At 37.4% G+C, this 22,860-nt stretch overlaps 2 protein-coding genes across 2 annotated transcripts; both read left to right on the top strand.

Annotated features, from left to right (window-relative positions):
- Positions 1 to 1,768: 1,768 nt before the first annotated feature.
- On the top strand, positions 1,769 to 10,930 carry snx21 (sorting nexin family member 21). Its single transcript, XM_022664568.2, has 5 exons — positions 1,769 to 1,883; positions 3,224 to 3,327; positions 5,530 to 5,815; positions 6,730 to 6,887; positions 7,782 to 10,930. Exons 3-5 carry the CDS (start codon positions 5,548 to 5,550, stop codon positions 8,553 to 8,555), a joined length of 1,200 nt encoding a protein of 399 aa, XP_022520289.2. The 5' UTR covers positions 1,769 to 1,883; positions 3,224 to 3,327; positions 5,530 to 5,547; the 3' UTR covers positions 8,556 to 10,930.
- wfdc2 (WAP four-disulfide core domain 2) lies at positions 6,769 to 22,569 on the top strand. Its single transcript, XM_049486348.1, has 5 exons — positions 6,769 to 6,887; positions 18,966 to 19,097; positions 20,665 to 20,802; positions 20,963 to 21,100; positions 22,274 to 22,569. Exons 2-5 carry the CDS (start codon positions 19,001 to 19,003, stop codon positions 22,405 to 22,407), a joined length of 507 nt encoding a protein of 168 aa, XP_049342305.1. The 5' UTR covers positions 6,769 to 6,887; positions 18,966 to 19,000; the 3' UTR covers positions 22,408 to 22,569.
- The last annotated feature ends 291 nt before the right edge of the window (positions 22,570 to 22,860 follow it).

Genomic DNA, 22,860 nt, shown 5'->3' with positions numbered 1-22,860 from the left:
ACAAAAATACGCATTATTACACACATTATTAGCCACCAATATTAGGTTAGGAGTTGGTATTAATACAATAAAAGCTTATGTGTATATATTTTCCAGTAAATATAGGGTATTTCAAGCTGAATGTAAGGTAAACTTGCCGCTGGGGGCGCCGAAGTAAATAACTTTCATTCTTAACTTTAATTCTTAAAAAACATTTCTTTTAGTCAAACTAGCACTGGACTTTAATCTACAGAGATTTCTCTTGAAAAACGTTTGAGTGAGTAAAGCACTTCTGTTCAACTCAAAATCTTTTGATATACAGTGATAAAGGAACTGTGGTATAATCGCAATAATACACTCGAGGTTCGTTCTATAACGTGTCATATTGGCACTGCTGTGCTGATCTTCGGCACTCAATCTTCGGCCTTGTTCCTTTGACCGCATCACAGCAGTGCCAATATGACACGTTATAGCACATAGCATGTATTATTGACTAATTAAACTTTTGATGATGTGTCAAAAAATGCTGATTTAACAGCAACTGCATATCCACTAATAAACTAAAAAAAGAACAATATACTTAGAGAAAAATCTCTTTTGGGAGAAATTAGTTATTTTATTTAAAATATGTTTATAAATAAAGAAACAGAAGTTCCAATTTTAGTTTTTTTTAAACATAGAAAGTTGTACAAATTGGAAAAAAAAAATATTTAAAAAGAAAGATTTAAAGATAAATAGTTGATTTATGGCTATTCATTGTAAGGTCTTTGTCCCCAGTACCAGGATTGGTATACGTGCCCTTGTCCAAATGCGAAGGGCTGACTAGATAACTGGACTGTGGAGCATCGCGTTTGTCTGAGGAGTCAAGTTTCTGATCTGACTAATCAGCTATGTACTGTGAGTGTTGCACAGCTCTAGGGGACTGAGGATGTGGGCCTGGTCCATGCTCTAGTTCACCAGGCCTGCATGGGTTTTCTCCGTGTTTTTCCTCCTGCCTCCCAAAAATGCACACAGTATGTGAATTAACCAGGCTAAATTGCCCCTAGTAAGTGTGTGTGTGTGTCTGTGTCTATGTATGTGTGAGTGAAAGTGTGTGTGTTACCCTGCAATGTACTGGTGCCTTATCAAGGGGTATTCCCATCTTGTGTCCAATGATTCCTACCACGACCCCGACCAGAAAGAAAGCAATCTTATTTGTTTCCCAGTTGCTGCAGGCCAGTGTGTAATGAACATGTATCTCCTCATGTAATGGATCCTGCCTGCTTTGCAATGTAAATGACTATAAGCTCATTAGTTCTACAGTGGGCCTGCAGTGGAGAGTCAGAGGCCTTTTTGCCTAGTTACACCCTCTTCAAACTTCATACTTCACACTTCTGCACTTCTCTGTGCAGTCTCTCCACACTGCTTTGCAGTGTTTTCGATGACCTTACAAGTTCTTACACTCACTTTGCTGTCTGCTGTTTGAAAGTCAAGACTTTCTTAAGTCTTTCTTTAGACAAGCCTTCATAATAGCTGATTGAATTTCAAAAAAATCATTGTTGGGACATTTTGGGTCAATATTAAATCTAATGTGCTTTTTGTGTCTGCAACATGTTAAAATATATAAGAATGTTAATCTTTTAAATTTCAAACAGCTTTTTGATGTTTTATTTTTAACGAATCAAAGCCATTTATTGCATGTTCAGCCATTAATAATCTTAATTTTTTTCTCATAATGTCTTTCTTTCAACAATGTTTTTCTTTTTGCCACTCTTCCATTAGGGCCAAATTTGTGGAGGCATGACTTACAGTTGTCCTGCGGACAGATACTCCCACCTGAGCTGTGGATTTCTTCAGCTCCTCCAAAGTGACCATGGGACCAAGCGATTCTCTGTCAGTTTGGGTGAAAGGCCATGTCTTGATAGGTTTGTCTAGGTATTTTTTTATATAACCTAACCCTGCTTTAAACTCCTCCACAACTTTATTCAACTCTGACCTGTCTGGTGAGTTCTTTGGTCTCTTCATGATGCTGTTTGTTCACTAGTGTTCTCTAACAAAATAATGAGGCAGAACAGGTGTATTTCTACTTTGATTAAATAACAAACAGCTGGATTCTATTAACTAATTAGGTGACTTGGATTGTATTTAGGGGTTTCAGATTAGAGAGCGTTGTATACTTTGAGTCACAGTTTTTAGATTTTTATTTGATTAAAATTTTGTCAGAAAAAAAAAATCCACTTATGTGCTACTTTATAATTATGTGCTCCTTGTGTTGGAGTAAACCTCAGTAAGATACATTAAGTTTGTGGTTGTGTGGTGACAAAAAGGTGACGAAACGTTCAAGGAGTATAGCCCTATCCGGATGGGATTCATTTCTCAGGGGGACGTCTGTGAACTTTTTTTTTCACATTTTTCCTCAGTGATAAAACTCTTGCATCTGGACTGCAATTGAAAAAACAGGAGGACCAGTGAGTTTTTTTTAGCTTTCTGAGTCACATGACATCGCGTTCAGTAGCTCCTCAATTTCCACTCGCTGTTGTGTTTACGTGGATCTCTGTGGAAATGCACACCCAAAGTGTAATTACCATGCATGAGTGGACAAATAGCTATTTTATTAAACGGGGGGAAACTTGAACTTGAAACTCAGAGATGTGCATCCGGACGGGAATAAAATTACTGGACGACCAGGGAATTCAGCGAAACACAAAAGGTAATTCAGCCTGATTTTTTTTTCAGAGGACGTCTGAGAAAAACACATACATGTGAATAAAATCACAGAGGACCCCACATAAAAGAGAAAATTACCCCAGGACCCCCTGAGAAACTAATCCTGTCAGGATAAGGCTTATGACTACTTTTGCAAGTGTTTGGTCCCCCTCACTGCTAAAATAACTACTTGAAACCAATGATTATAGTTTATATTACATTTCTTTATTTGATATCACACATGAATATATAAAATGATATATAAAAAACTATTTTTGTTGATGAAGAATAAAGTGAAAATTAAAATAATGATCAGTGGCAATCAAAAAGAAAACATCTAAGGAATGCTTGGAATATTTAGCCTTAAAATAAACTGATTTTAAAAGATAGAACAATGAAAAACTCAGCCAGCATGAAATAATATTGAGTGAGTGAGTGAGTGAGTAAGAGAGAGAGAGTGTGAGTGAGTAAGAGAGAGAGAGCGTGAGTGAGTGAGAGAGAGAGACGCCTACCCCAACAACACACCCTGACCAGTGGAAGTGATCCTACTGTTTTCCAGTCCTGCTGCTCCTTACCACAATGTCTGTCCTCCTCACGGGCTGTGTTTGATACGAGTCTGCTGCTGCTGCTGTCTCTGAATATGGACTGAGACCCACAGTGCGGGTAAATACTCCACACCTCACTGCTCTCATACAGCTGTAGCCTTTTCTGTTTACTCCCAGCTAAATAGAGTTAATGATAAAGTTCTGTAGTCTACATTAACGTTAGCCTTTTAGCTAGTTAGCTAAGTCAGTTAAATAAGGTTAGTTGTTAGCAGGTGACCTGTTGCTTTTCAGTAATAGAGTTTAAGTACCTAGACGTGCTGTGGTGTGGAAATATCCAGATAATGGTGTTTAGGCTCTTACTGTTATGTAGTTAGCTTACTAGCTAGCGTAGTTAACGCTAGCTGCTTTAGTCCTGGAAGCTGATTCAGCATAGCTGTTATTATTAGCGTCTCTGCTAACTTAAGCTAGGTAAGTTAACCTAACGTTGGCTTGCCTGTGCAGCAGCAGCAGAGCAGTGAATTCACACACAACAGGCTGTGTTTTCGTTAGTTGATGGTTTTTAATGGTTAAAAGCATAAATAAAACTCATGGTCGCATAAAAACAGTGATGTTGTACTAAAGCAGGGCTGTCCAAACTTTTTTTGTTGGGGGCCAGAAGGAGAAATATATTTAAAGTCACGGGCCACACTCTGTAATAAAACAAATAATGAAATATACCACTTTAAATAATACATTTTCCTGATTATTTAATTTACACACCATTTTACTTGACTTACTATCTTTATCTTTGACAGTGTAGTGTAAACTAAGATTTTTCAAATTGATTCATTTTTTTTTTTTGTTATTTAATGTTTTATTGGTTTTAAAGTAATTACAATGTACAGGAAAATAGCACATTAATCAATCTCAACAAACAACAAACTAACTAACAAACAAACAAACGAAAAGATTTGCTAATAGCACACAAAAAAAGAATAAGCACCAGTGTTATAAGCACTAAAAATATTCTATAAAATAAAGCGATCAATACAGAAGTATAAGAAATGTTGCATAGCTATAAGTCAATCGAATTTAAATACTCTGCTGCCTTGTCCCACATTCCATAGTATAGTTTATGTTTTGGGTTAAAAGAATAGCTAAAATGATTTTATCTTCTGCATTAATAGGCAAAAAAACTATTTTACTTTCATGGAAAGAGACACAGCCACCTTCTTTAACTATATGGAAAAACTTTTTAATGCAAATTGATTCATTTCATGATGTCTCTTAATATTAAATTCCTTAATTACGGCAACTTTTAGACTCTTTTGCCGTTTTTCTGCTTTAAAACTGCGCACTCTCTCTGCTTTTAGACTCTTTGGCCTGTTTTTCTGTGCTAGAAATGCGCACCCTCTTCGCTTCTCTTTGGCCTGTTTTTCTGCGCTACAACTGAGCGCTCTCTCCGCTTTTAGACTCTTTGGCCCATTTTTCTGCGCTAGAACTGCGCACTTTCTCCGGTTTTAGACTCTTTGGCCCGTTTTTTGCGCTAGAAATGCGCACTCTCTCGGCTATTAGACTATTTGGCCCGTTTTTCTGCGCTAGAAATGTGCACTCTCCGCATTTAGACTCTTTGGCCCGTTTTTATGCGCTAGAAATGCGCACTCTCTCCGCTTTTAGACTCTTTGGCCCGCTTTTCTGTGCTACAACTCTCTTTGGCCCGTTTCTGACACCTAGCGTCCAAACTTTGAATCTCACATTATAAAAACCTGCTTAACAGCGGGCCAACTTTCATTCTATTTCTGAATTACCTCGCGGGCCGCTCCAAAAAAGGAAACGGGCCGCAAATGGCCCACGGGCCGTAGTTTGGACACCCCTATACTAAAGGAAACTGTCTTGATAAAGTTCAGCTAACAGGACATGTGCATTCTGCTGATAAGTCCTGTCTGGTCACTTGCAGTTTTCCACAGAAGTCAGGAGTTTTGTGTCTCACTCAGCTTTATTGTCCATATTGAGTTCTTCTACTGGAGCAGTGTCTGGTGTCATTATTTGTTTGTTTTAGTATCCTTCCACAACCCCCTTTCTGAATTAAACATGATAGCAGTTCAGCTCAGCTCAGCTTCTTTCAGGGTTGGGTCTCTGGTTTCACAGATCAGTGCAGTCAGTGAGTATCATCAGAGTGGAGCTTTCACTGTTTCCACTGCTACTGAATGACATTCAGAGAACATTCAGCACTGCTGACCCATATCTTTTTTTTTTTTTGTCTTTGAGGTGTGGTATTTCAGAAATGTTCTTTTAGCCACATTCACTCTGAGTCTCACATTGACGTTGCCATATTTTCCAGGACAGTGCTGAGCGTGGGATGGCCTCTAAACTGCTGGACAGATTTCGCCGCACACTATTCAAAGAAGGAGACCTCCCTGCAGATGGAAATGGAGATGGAACAGATGATTTTCCAGAAAGCTCTGAACTCGAGGACGACACAGACTATGTGTCGGCCAAGCTCGGTGGAACGCTCTGTTTTGAAGGGGATGCCGTCCTGGACTCTGAAGATGCAGGCGAGGCGTCCGGACCGGACAGTGATTCAGACTTTTTTGGGGAGTCCTTAGATAATCCATGCAGTAGCACAGGTAGCTTCAAGCACTTGCCTTTCACTTGCCTTCATATAGTAGTAGGCCTGTCACAATACGATTTTGTTTATGGACAAAATATATGGTCATAGAAATTATTGCGATAAATGATATTATTGTCATTTTAAGGCCATTATATGCCATTGACACAATAATAGATAGTAGAATAGCATAACAAAGCAATCATACCATTTTAAAGACATTAACTTTTTACTGTGTGTATGGAGTCATAGTTAATGAAGCATTTGTCATTGCATGAATGGCTAGAATACTAGAATACTCTTCACTGGTCTGCATGTGAACAAACATACAAACAAACAAACACAGTTGATGATATCACGATTATCAAATATTATTGGCGATGTCCATATATTGTACTATACTGTAATTATCATGACAGGCCTGCATAGTAAGTAGTAGATGATTCCGCAGCAGACAAAAATGTCTGCTCTGTTGAGTAGTAGTTGAACAAGCAAATCAACCAAAATCAACATTAATCAAAAAAGATTAAAGCTTGTAATGGTATATGAGTAGATTAATCATCTTCTTGATTCACTTTAAATCCATATAATGAATGAGCTCAAAGGAAGTAGGCAGTAGTAAATCACAGTTTGTAGAGATTTTGTGGTTATCTGGATTGCTTAATGACAGAGAACGACTGGCTTGTATTTGCAACACAGATCTTTCATCAAGCACTACTCAGGGTTTCATGCGCATTTCATCTCTTGTTAAAAGTCTTTTCTAAGCTTTAATGCAAATAAAGTGTTTCCTCTGTTCTGCCAAAAATACAAGAGACACCAGAAAAAAAAGTAGTAAAACAGTTACTAAAGGACAGTTAGCTTTCACTTCTTGTTTTTCTAAGTGAGCTGTGAGAACGCTCAGTTTCACAATGCAATCATTGCTGTGTTTCTTAGACATAAGCCCGACCAGCCCTACCCTGAAGGGTTCAAACATGCTCACCAGACAGCTTCAGGAGAGCTGGAGAAGCCTGCGACCTCGCTGTGTTTCTGAGAAAGTTATTTTTGAAGTGACTGATGCCAGCGTAGTACAAGAAGGAAGCTCCAAATATGTGGTAAGTAGAAATTAAATTTGACCAATAGTTCCCTTTATTAATCCCTGAGGGAAATTCGAAATGAATCCTTCCTAAAGCAAAAGTTTGTTTGAAACAGTGAGTAATCGCTTTAGCCAAGTGTTATTGGTCCAAAATAAAGCCTGTCCAAAAAGACAACAATATTGAAAAACATGCTTAAACATGGTAGCTTTGCACTGTTATTTTTTAAAGCCTAAAGTATTAGAACTATGTTGGGCACATTTGAGAGCAGTATTTCCAGATACTGATAAAAAAAAACCATCTTCACAGACTCAAGTACTGAGAGCTGATAAAATTGCTAGTGAAAAGGCAGTGAAATGGTATCATAGTGGATAACACCACCCACAATGCACACCAAAGGTTTAATTCTTTATCAAGGCTTTAATGCATGTGCCAATAGTTCTTTGGCTAGGCTCCTGAAACTTAAATAATTCCTCTACCTGTCGGTACAGTTGATTGTTGCTCTGTAAAGTTGCATATTACTTTGAAACGGCTACCCCATATTAATGCATAGAGAGAGGTGATCTTAAGCCCAATCTTAAACCCTTTTCTCCTTATTTTTGGTTGTTATAATCACTTTATATTTCTTTTTGTTCTCTTGCTGACGTGCCAAGTGATAATGTTTCATGTGATTTAGCTGGGTATGGAAAACATGACAATTGGCTGGATGAATCATTGCTATTATGATTTTCTGCGTATTTAAAAACAAAGTATTGGCCCTTTTTAGGCAATTCGCAAAAATTTAACAAGAAAATAACTCAAGTAATGTCTTTGATGTATTTGACATCAAGAGTAATGTCTTGATGTCTTTAGACAGCCCCCTGGAGCCTTTGTACACAAAATAATGCCATTTCACATATGGTCTTTTCTGTGCAGCTCTATACCCTTCATGTCATTCACTCCGGCACCTTCGACAAAACTCCAGCAATCATTACACGTCGCTACACTGACTTCGAACGGCTGCATGGGCGCTTGCGGCGATGCTACAGTGACGGGATGGAGGGCGTCCACTTTCCGCGCAAAAAGCTACGCAGAAATTTTGCTGCCGAGACCATCGCCAAGCGCAGCCGTGCTTTCGAGCAGTACCTGAGTCACCTACATTCCCTGCCTGAGCTGCGGGTTGCACCCACCTTCCTAGAGTTCTTCTACCTGGGCGACCTGCGTGCTGGCCAGATGCTGCTACGTGTGGGACGTTACCAGGAAGCTGTGGGGGTTCTGCTCAATGCCCTAAGGCTCCAGGAGAAACTGGGCTGCCAGCAGGTGCTCCAACATCTGCCGCTGCAGAAGGCTCACTGGTTCTTCACCCTGGCCTCACTGGTCAGCTGCTTTCAGGATTTAGAACGTCCGAACGAGGCACAAGAGCACTGTGACCGTGCCCTGCAGGACCTAGCACCCTCCCCAGAGGCTCTGAAGCAGCAGCCACCGCCTCCGCAGCTGCACCCGCTGCTGGTGCCGCTGCTGCAGGCCAATGTCCGGCTGTCCTGGAAGATCTCCAAGGACAAGCGGCGCTGGGAAGCCCTCCTGCAGGACATCCAGGAGCTTGGGGTCGACTTGGGGAGTCAGCCTAATCTTAAAGAGTGTCTCGTGAAGCAGAACCTGAGGGATAGTGAGGGAGATACCAAGTCAAAGAGCAAAGGAGAGGACACATAGTTAGGGCTTAGGACAACTTGATTCACTTGCTCAAACACACTGAGTAAACCTAGGAATTAAAGGGATACGATAGTGTTTTTCAACTTAATCTTTTACTGCTGCTTATGTAGCGCATGGCTGACACCATAATTAGGAACAAATAAACCTAAGCCTGCCACCATAGACATTCTCTGGGGGGATGTTTCTTGCCACTAGTATAGTATAGTAAATACAGTAGCATAATGATGCATTTAAACACTAATTTTAAAGACAAGTAAATGTTTTTTTATTATTAAGAATATTTAGACATTTATACTATTTAAGTGTTGTACAAAAATACAACCAAAATATATTTATTTAGCAAAGATAAACTCCATTAGTAAATAAAATCGAAAGAATTGAGGTCCAAAAAAATATTGTGGTTATGTCCGTATATTGTATGATAAGTGGATAGCATTGTGACAGACCTGGATAAACCTGTTTACCTACAACACACTTTAGCATTGTTAATCAATATTGTGCATCTCAAATTTCTATTTTTATAACATATTTTATAATAATTACACCTATATAAATATTCCAGAAATATTTTCAAGTACAGTTTTTAAGGTTACATGGTTTACAGGACAGTGACTACCTTAAATTGTAATCAAAATGAATGACAATCTATCACATGCTACAGATGCATCAGATATAAAATAGGTTGCAAAACACTTGAATATTCCTTAAATAATGAAATAATAAACTGTGTTTTGAGCAAGGAAGTTACCAAGCTCTGTTGAACTCTAATCCTGCGCAACCAGAACTGATGATCCCTTTTATAGACTCTAGCATTCTAGCTGTTGCATTATTCTGAGGCAGAATAAGGGATTCTGTTATAGTGCTGTTTATATATTGGAGAAACCTGTGGAATTTATACTAACCCACTGAATTTATGCTTAATTTGCAGAGAACAATCACAGTAGTCAGTGACTGTACTGTATAATCACCAGCATTTTTCAGGATTTCAATGCCGTGTTTTGCACAAAATGAGAGAACTTGTGTCTGAATGATATGTAAATAGCACTACACCTACAACTAAGTTTATAGTTTTATAGAAACCATGCAACTGGTTGTATATGCTAAATGCACAAAGCACAGCCTTATTACAGAACTATTTTTATAGACGATTTAGAATTATTTTCATTGTACCCCAAAAATGTTTATTATGAAAATAATGCAAGATATAATTTTAGAAATAGTGTATTTGTATTGCTAAACAGTGGATGGGGATGGGGTAGTTTAGAGAAGTTTCATGTATTTTAACTGGCAGTTAGTAATGGTTTCAGTCATTTCTGTGTAAAAGCTCATGCTCAGTTTAGGGCTGCACAATATTGAAAAAACAAAAACAGATTAAATTTTTAATATTTAGTTGTTTTGCAATATATGTGAATTTTCACAAATTTTTTCTAGAAGTCAGTGGTCCAACTTGTCATGATTTTAGCAATACTCTCTATATATAGCAAAGTATGGAGTAAAATAAATGATATTTGGCAGATATAACCTGCTACTGGGCAGTATAAATAGAAAATGGAAACAGTGGGCCTTTTTCAGTTTATCAAGTTGTTACATGATATAATGCACCTTATATGATATTGCACATCCTGTGAGGTGACTATTGCACATGTGCATATTGCAGTGGCTATGCTAAAATGATATATTGTGCAGCCTTTATTCAGGTGTAGGTCCCACATTACAAAACAAATCGGAGCCTTTTTCTTTTTTTGCTGCTACATCTTTTATAGTTTTATTTTATTTTCCAAAATGACTTGAGCGTGTTGTGTACTTATTTATTATTTAGGAAAATTAGGGAATATATTGTGGCATAAAGTATTCAAGCCTTACTTAAAGCCTGCCTGTCCTTATAAAAAATATTTTTTGTTCCTTTTAACATAACATTCCTCTGACAATCTGTAACAAAACCATGAATTCTTTCCCAAACCTTATAGGTTTTCATGCAGCTAAATTACCACTAACTGTAAATGTGGGTTTGCCTGCCTGTTTTATGCTTTGTAGCTTCTTAGCTTTTATTATTTTTTTTAACTGGCACATTTCATAGCATTTCTTGCATTATGTCACTACAGGTCAGCAAACATTTCAACATTTGAAAATATGCATTAAAACATTGTCACCACCTTAAGTTTTGAAATTACTTGGTTCTGAATGTTCTGTAGTTTTTGTTTTTCGTGTGTGTTTGTGTATAAAAGTTTCACCCCATTTCACTTGAGCACTTCAAGCACTCGTTTTATTTTAAACACTCAGGTTTACGTCAGACATCTGAAATTTTGTATCTTTTACAAATGCTGCGTATGTTTTTCTGAGCGTGTTTTGATTGAAATAAAATACATTATTATCTATGTGTGTGAAGTAGTAGTTGTTTTTGCAGTATACAGTGGAATGCAGGTTTAGGCAGTGTTCTGGTGCTGTAAAATATCTTAGAAGATGTAAGAAAATGGCCTGATTGCCAAAAGAAAATAAGTATATAAAAAACTAACCTTGCAAAAATTTGGGCACCTGAAGAGGTTCAAACTCTTGGATAATTCTCAAACTTTTTTACGTTTTAGAATTAAAGCTTACTTATAGGGATTATTAGAAAAGGTCAGGTCAAAGCTGCATTAAGCTCTGCATTCCCTAATGTAAATATAAAAAAATGTGTATAATTAAAAATTACAGTGTTAAGAAAGAACAATTACTATACATATACATAGAGTAACACTGATGAGGATAAACACTAGGTGTCAGTATATACAATATTTAATACAATTTGCTGACATTAGATAGTTTCCAAGTGAAAAAGTTTTTTTTTTTTTTTTTTTTTTTTTTTAAAAAAGGAAAATTATGAAACTGTCCCATTCTAATCCTAGGATTAAAAAAAGATTTCTTCAATGAAATGTTGGCCATAACATTGCTTTATATAATGGATCCTGAGAAACTGGAAATAGATGCAGACTAATCCACAGAATGATCTACTCACATTAAAAAAAACAGGTTTGGAATAATAAACCAGGGTGTGGACTCTTATAATTAAGTTTGAGGTTTTGGCCTAGAAGTGAGAATATATATATATATATATATATATATATATATATATATATATATATATATATATATATACATACATACATGCAACTAATGAGCATACTGTTGTCGTGGAAATCGACAAAGACAGTCAACGAGCCGGGATGCCAAAAAGAGAAGGTTTTTATTTTGAAGTTACAAAAAGGAAAAATAAAGCAAAAGCAATGGATGAAAAATGAGAGTAGTCAGGAAAGTCGGAAAAAGCCCCGTTTCTGTGTCGACTGGGCATTTTTATACAGTCCCCCTTGCATACATGAGGCAATGCCAAACTCGTGATCTGTTTGGAACAGATCACTACCAAATATAAAAAGAGGAACAGAAACTGCACGTACCAGAAGATAAGCTTTTTAGGAGAGAATAATTCATAAATCAGAAAACTCCATTTGCTATGACCCGCTAGTCTCCAGGCAGAACTCAATTTTCATCTCTTTAGGCCTCAAATCTGAGCCTGTATGTCCCAGGAGCAGAGAATACACAGTTCACATAAAATCAATGATAACATACTGATTGAATGATTAACAGGATGAATATTGAATGATTAACAGTAATAATCAGTATAATTGATTATGAATACATGAAGTAAATCAGGAATACATGGAATAAATGTTGATTTTCCCCCACATTTCCCCCCTTTTAATCAAAAATTTTCATTTTGATTAAACAATAAGAAAAAAATAATAATAATAATAATAATTTTCAACACATAAATGCTGATTACAATGATATCTGTGATGGTCAAATGCACAATGTCCTGCTGTTGTCCTGCTCCCAGAGCAACAAGGAAAAAAATACATGAAAATCATCGTCTATAGTGGTTTGGCTTCCTTTTTCTCGTAGACTACCTCAGCCCCACGTACGAAGAGCTTTATTCTGGTTCTTGATGTTTGCAATATCAGTGAATGAAAAGTATGAGTTGGTGTGTGATAAGACTATGTGTATTCTTTTAATGAGATGTGTTTAAGACTCTCTGTATGTAGTGTACTTTGACGCAAACGAAACGTTGCTCAATCAGTTACTTCCTCAATTCCTCTCCTCGTCACACACTGCTGTGTGCTGTCTGCTGCTGTGGGCAATTTCAGCTGCCCCTCCTTCTGCTGAGGGTCAGACTTTTTAGCTGCTGCTCTCTCGTCTCCTCCCGCTTGCTCTGTGAGCGATCTCTGTTGTTGTACAGCTGTAGAACCCTCGCCTATCAGTTGATCTGCGTACGTTGTTCTCTCAGTCACCTGGAAAAGCTCAATCCAGCCATGCTCGTTCCCCTTTCGTGCGCAATGGCGGAGTAGCCCTCACTCTGTGTCTGGACTGGTCCACCTTTGCACCACGTTCTCCTTCTCCCCCTGTGTAAACAGATCTGAAACAAGACTTTCGATTCGTTATAATCATGTTTAAGGTTCTCTATTCATTTTGGAAGTCTGTTAAGGGGTCCTCCGTGTCTCCTTCCTGCAAGTTAAAATACATGGTTAAAATACATTTATCACACTTAACTTGAGCTCTAATTTCCCCTTGGAAGTTAAATATTTCATATTTAAATTTTGTCTGTGCACAGACTTCAGCCCAATTTTGTTTTCTTACCTTCTTCAGATGTCCTTATTTTCAGTTATACTCAATCATGATCTTTACTGTCAAAAGTGCTTTAAATCCCTAACATTTAGTCATTTTCAATTTTAAATTGCAACATTTAATTATCATCTCCATTAATTACTGGCTTTTACCTTACTCTTGTTCACACTTTCCCTTTTAGTGTAACTGCTTCCCCATGGCTATAACTAATCTCTTATAGCCAAATTAGCTTTTACAAACACTTCCAATTTTCACCACCTAGTTTACCACTAGACACACACTATGTCTCATGCACACACACAAACACACACACACAACTTCACCCACACAAGTACACATAAACAAACTCAAACACTTCTACTTCCACTCTCACAAACACTACCAAAGTTAAAGATCACACACCTCAATTCTGCACCATCATTGTACAGACCATATTTTACTGCTTCTCATCCCGAAGCTGCTGCTTTAAACGCACCTGCTGTTAAACCTACCACTGAATGCTTCCTGCATATCCTCTTATATTGTATTGATAGTACTACATAGATAATAAATAAGGAACAAACATTTGGAAATATATCTGAATCATGTTTATTATCATTGCTCCATGCAAACTTTTGATGATCAGCTGCTCTATTCTCCGATTCATCTCCACACTGATTGATAGAATATCAGGGCCCAAAGTTTTAAACTCTGCACAAACTACACATAATGTGGCTTTTGTCTCAGGAATGGTTCCATGTTGATGTACTGGGCTTTCTTGGGTTACTTTTGCTTTAACTTTTGCATCACCGCTTGTGGCTATATTATTTTACCTGCCACTTTAATTTTCTGCGGTGTGCTATTTATTAAGAAATCATGATTCTGACTTTATTCAGTTCCCAAGATTTTTATAAAGCCTTGATTTCTAGATTTAGTTGATTTTATTTAGTGCTTTAAGAATTGGGATAAGTGGAACGTGATTATTTTTCTCTATATCAATCGTTCCATTACGAACAATAATATTATCAATATTAATAAACACAGATGTTATGCTTTGCTTTGTCCACGTTATTATAGCAAGTAAATCCGAGCAATGCTTTACATTTACTTTTCAATATTTTCAATATGTATTTATGCATATACAATGCCAAGCAGATTGCTTTTCACAATTATCAACAATACATATATTTCCTTAAACAATTTATCAAATCCCACTTACTGTTTCCCTTGCTCCAAAAGTGGCTCACATGTTGAATAGTGAAAGTTCAATTTTGTGATTTCTAAGTTTCTTATTTCTTCTTTTTAAATTAGGATTGGGTGTGTCTTAAAGTTAAGACTGTTACAATATTGCTGAGAGTAATTGCTCATCTGCATAGAGGTTGTTTTAAAACCAAACTTTAAAAGATAAAACAAGCTAAAGGTTTAAAAAAAATGCTCTATATCTATAAAATAATTATTGGGCAAATAATGGTGGCAATAATGATCATCTATTTACCTCTCCCCCTTTTTCTGAAACAGAATTTCTGTTTCAGAGAACTTAACACAAAATTGCTTCACCCTCTTTACTGTCCATTGGGCTGGTCTACCCTGCCCAGGCCTCCACTGAACACACACCCCATCACGTCATTCATCCACTCACTCCCCCCTGGGCTGCGCTTCCCTTCCACGATGTTTTCTCCGTTTTCTGTTGAAATGCATGTGGTGGTCAGATCGAGACTGTGCCTGTCTTAGGTTGTCCCTGTGTAATATGTTGGGATCTTACCCGTCTTTGGCTAACCAGCCTAGCCCACTGAACCACACACAGCATAGCAGCACTGTTTCATCAACATTCAGTGCTGTAGTGTTTCTGCAGGGAGCACAAACCCAGGTATGTCACACTGTCACAAACTCACACTCTGGTGTTCGCCGTGAAAGCCTGTGCAAGGCACCGAGTACCCATAGTTTATTATTTGTTATTATTGTATACAGATTTTCCTTATTACCATCAGTATCACCCTTTTTCTCCCACTGAATTTAGCTTAAATTATTTGCTTTGATGCCACTGCTCTGGAATAGACCCAAAAGAGTGCATGTCAATGAATAATTATTCAGATTTGGCATCTGTATCTCACAGATGTACCACAAGGTTAAAGTTTGGTCCAGTTTTATTTAATATATATATATAAATTATATTACTGGCTCTGCTTCTTCAGATTGCAAACTTTACCATTATGCAGATGAAACAATTTTATATTGCTTAGCTGATTTTGTTCATGCTACAGCCAGAAAATTATGCATTTGTTTTATAGGTGGCATTGTATAAGCATGAAAACTAAATCTATGCCGTTTTCCAGATCTCTTTCTAGTCTAATTTAATACTGTAAAGCAAAACAGAGAGCTGCATTTTCAAACACATTTTATTTCCCCTTATTTAAAATGAGAAAGACCTTCATTTTCAAATAAATAAGGTCTTTTCTCATTGGTTTCTGAAATCAACTATCCCTCTTATGAGGATCAAAATGTAACATAGAGAAATTAGATATTACATCCGTCTTATATAAGTCTCATTCAGCTAGGACTGAACTGAGATCAGTCTGAATGAGAAACGAATAGTAAGATAATTGACTAAATCACCTGATAAAAAGCTGTGTTTGGAATGGCTCACTCATTAATTCATTCACTATTCACTATGTAGCATTTTCTATTTATTAAACTTATTTATTTAACAATCAAACAAGAAACCATGTTTATTTGTCCTGCTCTGAGGACATCTTACACAGCAGTACTGCATGGCATAGTATATTTTGGAATTTCCAGTTACTTTTATTTTTAATTTGTTTTGCTAACCAACCCCATAATCCCTTTATTAAATTCTATAAATTCTATCCAGTCACATACCTCTCCGACATTATTCAACAACTTAATTATTTATATTAACATTTTTCCCAACCTTGCTTACATTAAAGTACACTGTACTCATGATTGGGTATCCACATTTTCACATTTTTATTTTAGAACTGTCTTATAGCGTATGCATATGTATATTATATTATATTTCTATTTCACATTTGTCACTGTCATAATAGATGTCATTGCACTTTACTCTGTTAATTATTTAATTATTTATGACCATTAGTAACATCTACTGCACTGCTCCGTTTACAGATAGATCTTTACCTTGTATATTTAGGTTTTTTATATCCTTATATTTTCTTATATGTATATATATATATATCTACCCATACAAAAGCCTTTTTCCCCTGTTTTCACTGTGTATTATTCTATTTCCCTACTGAACTTATGTTCTATTTTCTATGATATCTCACAAGCGTTAATTCACAAATTAAAAATCAACCTCTCAGTCTAAAACCCAATGGGCTGGACCAACTCCAACTACTTCACCTTGGACTCCTCCCCTGCAGTGGGACTCATCCATTTCCTATTTCGTTGTCACTCACGACTTCGTACACACACTCTTTAATTCGCTGCCATACACTTTCTCACTCACTGCCACACACACATTCTTCCTCTCCGCCAACACAAGATACACATTTTCTGTTTCTCTCTCAGGAAAACTGGACCCGCACACTTTCACACTCACAGGTACACTTTTAATCCCTTTAACAGACACTCGTACACCCTTTTCTTTTCCTCTCTGTCAGTCGCACTGTCGCACACACTTCTGTTTCACTCACTCTAAACAGGAAAAGACGAGAGGATAAAACCCAGACAGAAAAATTTAGAAGTGAGAAAAGAACGGAAGCGGTGCGGAGCAAAGCCAAAAAAAATTTAGATAGCAAAAAATTTATAAGACACTTGTCTTTCGGCATCCCCGTTCATTTCCCCTTAGAAAAATGTACTTTAACAAAGTTTCCCCTCTGGCCCGAAACCCCCCGCTCTCAACACACAGATGAGGGATCGATCCATTTTTCTTTACCAGCAGGTTCGCGACTCTATCGCTGTGCCTATGTGCTCACAGCCCCGTCAGACTGTGCCCTCCGTTTTCTCACCAAAAAACCAGGGGAAAAAATCTTTAACCTTTAAATATCGTCATACAAAGGCGGGTTATCCGGCCCCCAGGAACCAGTTTTTTTCTGGGCTATGCCCCAAATCTTGGATTGAGGCAAACACACAGCACCAAAAAAAATTACAGGTTCCTCCTTTTGCCTCTAACCTCTTCACATCAACTCAGACTGTGTGCCAGGGGGCTCAAACCAGACGAAGAAAGATATAAAAATATACTCACACGTGGTGCGGCTGCAGCGGCCCCGGACACCCCTCGACCCCCAGAGAAAACGCCTTTTCCTCTAAAAAACAGTTGAGGTTCTAAGGTTGGGTTTCTTTTTTTTTTTTAACCCAAGAGCGTCCTCCGCTTTTCTTGCAGGGTCTAGAGGTCCCGGTGCACGAGCAGCCCACCGCAGGGACGCCAGTTTGTCGTGGAAATCGACAAAGACAGTCAACGAGCCGGGATGCCAAAAAGAGAAGGTTTTTATTTTGAAGTTACAAAAAGGAAAAATAAAGCAAAAGCAATGGATGAAAAATGAGAGTAGTCAGGAAAGTCGGAAAAAGCCCCGTTTCTGTGTCGACTGGGCATTTTTATACAGTCCCCCTTGCATACATGAGGCAATGCCAAACTCGTGATCTGTTTGGAACAGATCACTACCAAATATAAAAAGAGGAACAGAAACTGCACGTACCAGAAGATAAGCTTTTTAGGAGAGAATAATTCATAAATCAGAAAACTCCATTTGCTATGACCCGCTAGTCTCCAGGCAGAACTCAATTTTCATCTCTTTAGGCCTCAAATCTGAGCCTGTATGTCCCAGGAGCAGAGAATACACAGTTCACATAAAATCAATGATAACATACTGATTGAATGATTAACAGGATGAATATTGAATGATTAACAGTAATAATCAGTATAATTGATTATGAATACATGAAGTAAATCAGGAATACATGGAATAAATGTTGATTTTCCCCCACACTGTCTAGCGGCCAAGTCTACTTAATTTATATTAATTTTGTGATTAGAAACTGGATAGTGTGTTAACACTGCCATGCCAATTATCAAGGGACAGGAAGTAGTATTGTGTTTTGTGGAATTGCACATCTTGATATGTTTTATTTATCTGGCACTCACTATCAGGCCTTGCCCTAACTCATGTCCCATTGCAATGAGCATGTTGGCCAGTGTTCAGCCTCACTCCCATGATAATATCTTACAACGTATACAGGTGTGGGTGTTCCCAAGCCATCCTCGAAAATAACACTTCAAGAAAAACAGTAAATTAGGTAATTCTGTCTGTGAAAACACATACCTGGTTGTTCCGGATGGGAATAAAATTACATAAAATAGAAAATTACCCCAGGACCCTCTGAGAAAATAAGTTGCTAAAAAGATACCCTTATTCCAAATATTTTATTCAGACTTTATTTATTATATATGTGTTATATAGTGTCTATAAGTATATACATTTACTTACTTATTTTTCGACAAATTAAAAAATGGCACAAATCCATAAATATTTTGAAGCTTTTCAATTTTATTTGAATCCCGTATTTATATATATATTTTTTTTATGTTGGTTGTATTTGCTGTGAATTTATATATATATCACATAATTCATAGGGATTGGCTGATGTTCAGCAGGCGGATTAAACACGCAGACTGTTTATGAAGGAAGCAGTAAAGCAGCTGGCGGTGGGACCCTGCAGATCTCTCTCTCTCTCTCTATCTCTCTCTATCTCTCTCTCTCTCTCTCTCTCTCTGCTGACAGAGTGTTTTGTTTTCTGCAGCCAGTCCAGTCTTGTGTGAGGCAGTAGGAGAGAAGATGAAGACCCAGGTTCTGTGTTTTCTTAGCTTTGTTCTGTTTAGTGTGTGTGAATGGCCGAGCCCCTCCAGCGCTACTCCGGCCCGAAACTCCACGGGTGAGTCACAGCTTTAGATAAACTTATTCATTTATTCCCTAATTCTCCAGAACTTTAGCTAAACTCTCAACTACCACTGTTCACTTCAGACACTGGATTAGACTAAGGTAAAATAGTTAAAGAGGCTGTGTACTGTGATTTTTAATTAACATTTCTCTCCTGTTAGTAAAAAGCTTTGAACAGTTCAACAGTGATTCAGTTCAACACCAACCATTCTTTGTTGTTCAACTCGATTCAGAAATAAATAGACGAATTTCACTTTTATTCCTTTTTTTAAACTAGTATTTTTTTAGCAAGCACAATCTTTATAACTCTACATAACTTAGGAAATGTTGTTGCATATACAGCTCTGGAAAAAAATAAGAGACCACTTAGAAATTATGAGTTTCTTTGATTTTACCCAATTGAAAACCTCTGGAATTTAATCAAGAGGAAGATGGATGATCGCAAGCCATCAAACCAAGCTGAATTTTTGCACCAGGAGTGGCAAAAAGTTATCCAAAAGCAGTGTGTAAGACTGGTGGAGGAGAACATGCCAAGATGCATTAAAAATCTGTGATTAAAAACCAGGGTTATTCTACTAAATATTGATTTCTGAACTCTTAAAACTTTATGAATATAAACTTGTTTTCTTTGCATTTTCATTTTACTCAAACAAATTCCTATAAATAGCAAAATTAGAGAATCTGATTCAGAAACTGAAGTGGTCTCTCAATTGTTTTCCAGAGCTGTATATTAGAGGTGTTGATTGCAAAAAAAAAAACATTCATCAAACATTTGCTGTAATTAATTGTAAATAGTCATATTTCTCTGTATGGATTTTAAAATGTAAATCAAAACAATCTAACATAAGATCAAGACAGTGGGATTTTAAACTTAATTAAATATAGTTTGTTTATGTTTTAATTTTGAGTACCAGTTAAAAGAGAAAAAAACATCAATGGAAAATGAAGAATAAAATATTCTCCTTGAGGTTCAGATTGTTGAATCATCTCTCTGTAGTTTAGCTTACTTCTCCTTAACACACTTTACATCGCACACTCTTGACATATCTCAGTTTTAGTGAGATAGACCAGTTTATTTTTCTTGTAGAAGTTTTAGTTTCAACCAAAACAAGCATTTAATTCGTTTTAGGTCCAAACGTATATAGGAAATATATAGCTTATATGTGACATAAGGCTGAGGTTTGTTTTTCTGAAATATATTTAACGATATTAAAAAAGTACAGAATTTGCACCAGATATTACTGAAAATCAAAAATCTCAAGTGTGTAGATATTTTGAAAAATGAGAAAAGTGCAGACTTTTGCATGACAATTATGGTTCTGTTTGTCTTCTGTGATATTGCACATCCTCAATGACTGCTAAAACTAAATATTATGTAGTCTTAATTTGTTGCAGTACAGAGGAGATTTTTTGTACTGTATTAATATTGTTATTATAATGGGTATTAATAGTTATTTTTGCACTGATTACATTAATAATTTTGTTCACCAAAGGCTAGAACTCCATAGAGTTTGTTAAATAAACCACTATTCAGCAAGCTGAAAAGAAGCTCTGTGTTGTAGTGTTTAAAGCAGGCCACTGCCCTAGGAAGTTGACCGTGGTACCGTCCAGTCGTGCTTGTGTCTGTGACGACGACTGTGCAGGTGATCACAAATGCTGTGTCTTTGACTGTGGAGCTGTCTGTGTGCCTCCAGCTTTCAGTAAGCAACCCACCCCCAAAACTTTACACTCATCACACACTGTTGGTTTATTTATTTTTATGTTGGAGAGACTGAACACGCACTAAACACACAATGTTCACTCCATTCCTCATTCAATATAGAAGACTATCTCTTTGCTTAAACCTATTCTCTGTCACAGCAAAGCCTGGTGTGTGCCCACGACGGAAGTGGGGCTCAGGGATGTGTGCAGAATACTGCTCTGATGACAGTGACTGTCCGAACAATGAGAAATGCTGCCACAACGGATGTGGCCATGAATGCACTGCCCCTTACACAGGTAAGAAAGAGTTGGTATCTAACCTTGTTCATAACAAAACAATTTGTAGAAGAGTTGTACAGTGCTTATATGTGTATATATCTGTTTCTCACTATAAGACATGTCAATTATAGATTTTATTGTAAAGTTATAATGAAAAATATAGAGTATATCTGTGTGTAGGGAAGTTCTAATCCAATCTGAAAGAGACTGGTGTACATACAATGACCAACTAAAATTAATGGGATAGAAATATGTACAATGGTCACAAAGTTTAACCTAATGGGATGGCTTGGGAACCTGTGTGTAAGTCTTGTGAGTCATTGGAACATCAATTGTCTTCCATAGAATATGGTAACACCTGACGCAACTTCTTACCTGGGCCTATGAGGTTGCAAATCATACCCTAACTAATGGGCTGGTAGCATGTGGCATGACGAATCACAGTAGGGTAGGGTTCATGTGTGGTGCAGACCCTATAAAAAGTCAGGATACACCATTGTCAACAAGGCTTTGTTGCATTCATTTGCAGACCTTTATGGAGTTCTTGTACCTCCAAAATGGGATTGTCCAACACCATTGTCAACAAGGCACTGTTGCATTAATTTGCAGACCTTTATGGAGTTCTTGTACCTCCAAAATGGGATTGTCCAGCAGGTTCCAACGAGTGGTGTGTCTTTCTTTGTCACTCAGCCTGAGCCCAGTCAATTATTTATGGGATGTGATGGATGGAGAGGTCTATTCACGCCTGAGATCTTACAGATACCACAGAGCTATGGGTGGCTGTCAAGACTGCATGGCTCAACATCCCTCCAGTTGTCTTTTCTCTATTGATGCCATGCACCCAGTTGCTGCACTTTGCCACTTTAGAGAGGGTACTACATGATAATTATCCCATGACTTTTGGCATGTCAGTATACATTTCATTTAAAACCTTTGTTAAGGCTACTTTCTCCTTACTGTGTTTAGTAAACAGAGAGGTTCAGAAGTGTAGAGTAAAAACCCTTAAATACTTTTAAGATCAAAACTAAAACACTTTAAAATCATTTTTTAGTAAAAACAAATTGTGTAGTACTTTAATGTCATTTACTTAGTTGCTCAGATTAGGGACAAAATAAAAGTGGGAAATCCCAATCTATAATACACAAAAGGGAACAGCTGGAGAGAAAGCTAATTGTGTTCTCTCCCTTGCAGTGAAGCCTGGTCGATGCACCAAGCCCAAGGGAACTCCAATGTGTGCGGAGTACTGTTACCACGACGGTCAGTGTCCCGGAGAGCAGAAGTGCTGCCAGACCACATGTGGCCATGCCTGCAGTGAGCCCTGCTGATCGAGACCGGTATCCGACTAGAGGGACTCTAGTTTACATTATACTTTATACTTGAGTTAACCTGAGAGTGAGACAGATTGAGATTGCATTATTCATGCAATGGAATGTCTTTTTTTATATTTGTAACCTTTTAAATAAACCCTTGTTGCTCCTTTTGGTAAATTCCAGCATTTTCTTGGATTTAATTTCCTAAGCAATGCAAGAAACAATAAATCTTGGTGTCAGCATGTAGAATTATTGCTACATCTGAAGCCAAATGAAGCCAGTTCCAGTGAGACCCTAAGGGCACAGTCTCTCTTCGCACATCCTCTCTATCTCACCACGGACGGATCTTAGAGGGTAGCTTTGCACTGGCATCAGTGTTCAGGAATGTACAAGTTGTCTCACCCTCGACTTGAGACCCAAACATGTGCAGTAGACTCTTGGCAAAGAAAGAGTCTTGTGTATCCAGCG

The sequence above is a fragment of the Astyanax mexicanus genome, chromosome 13 (genome assembly GCF_023375975.1).
Source record: "Astyanax mexicanus isolate ESR-SI-001 chromosome 13, AstMex3_surface, whole genome shotgun sequence".
Taxonomy (NCBI): Eukaryota; Metazoa; Chordata; class Actinopteri; order Characiformes; family Acestrorhamphidae; genus Astyanax; species Astyanax mexicanus.
The sequence above is the reverse complement of the archived record's forward strand: the minus strand, read 5'-3'. Positions and strand labels throughout refer to the sequence as shown.

Excerpts from the sequence above, each read along its gene's own strand:
- snx21 (XM_022664568.2), top strand. The coding sequence starts at position 5,548 with ATGGCCTCTAAACTGCTGGACAGATTTCGCCGCACACTATTCAAAGAA. Across the intron at positions 5,816-6,729 it reads TAATCCATGCAGTAGCACAG|ACATAAGCCCGACCAGCCCT; the intron begins GTAGCTTCAAGC and ends TGTGTTTCTTAG. Across the intron at positions 6,888-7,781 it reads AAGGAAGCTCCAAATATGTG|CTCTATACCCTTCATGTCAT; the intron begins GTAAGTAGAAAT and ends TTTTCTGTGCAG.
- wfdc2 (XM_049486348.1), top strand. The coding sequence starts at position 19,001 with ATGAAGACCCAGGTTCTGTGTTTTCTTAGCTTTGTTCTGTTTAGTGTG. Across the intron at positions 19,098-20,664 it reads TCCGGCCCGAAACTCCACGG|TGTTTAAAGCAGGCCACTGC; the intron begins GTGAGTCACAGC and ends TCTGTGTTGTAG. Across the intron at positions 21,101-22,273 it reads ATGCACTGCCCCTTACACAG|TGAAGCCTGGTCGATGCACC; the intron begins GTAAGAAAGAGT and ends TCTCCCTTGCAG.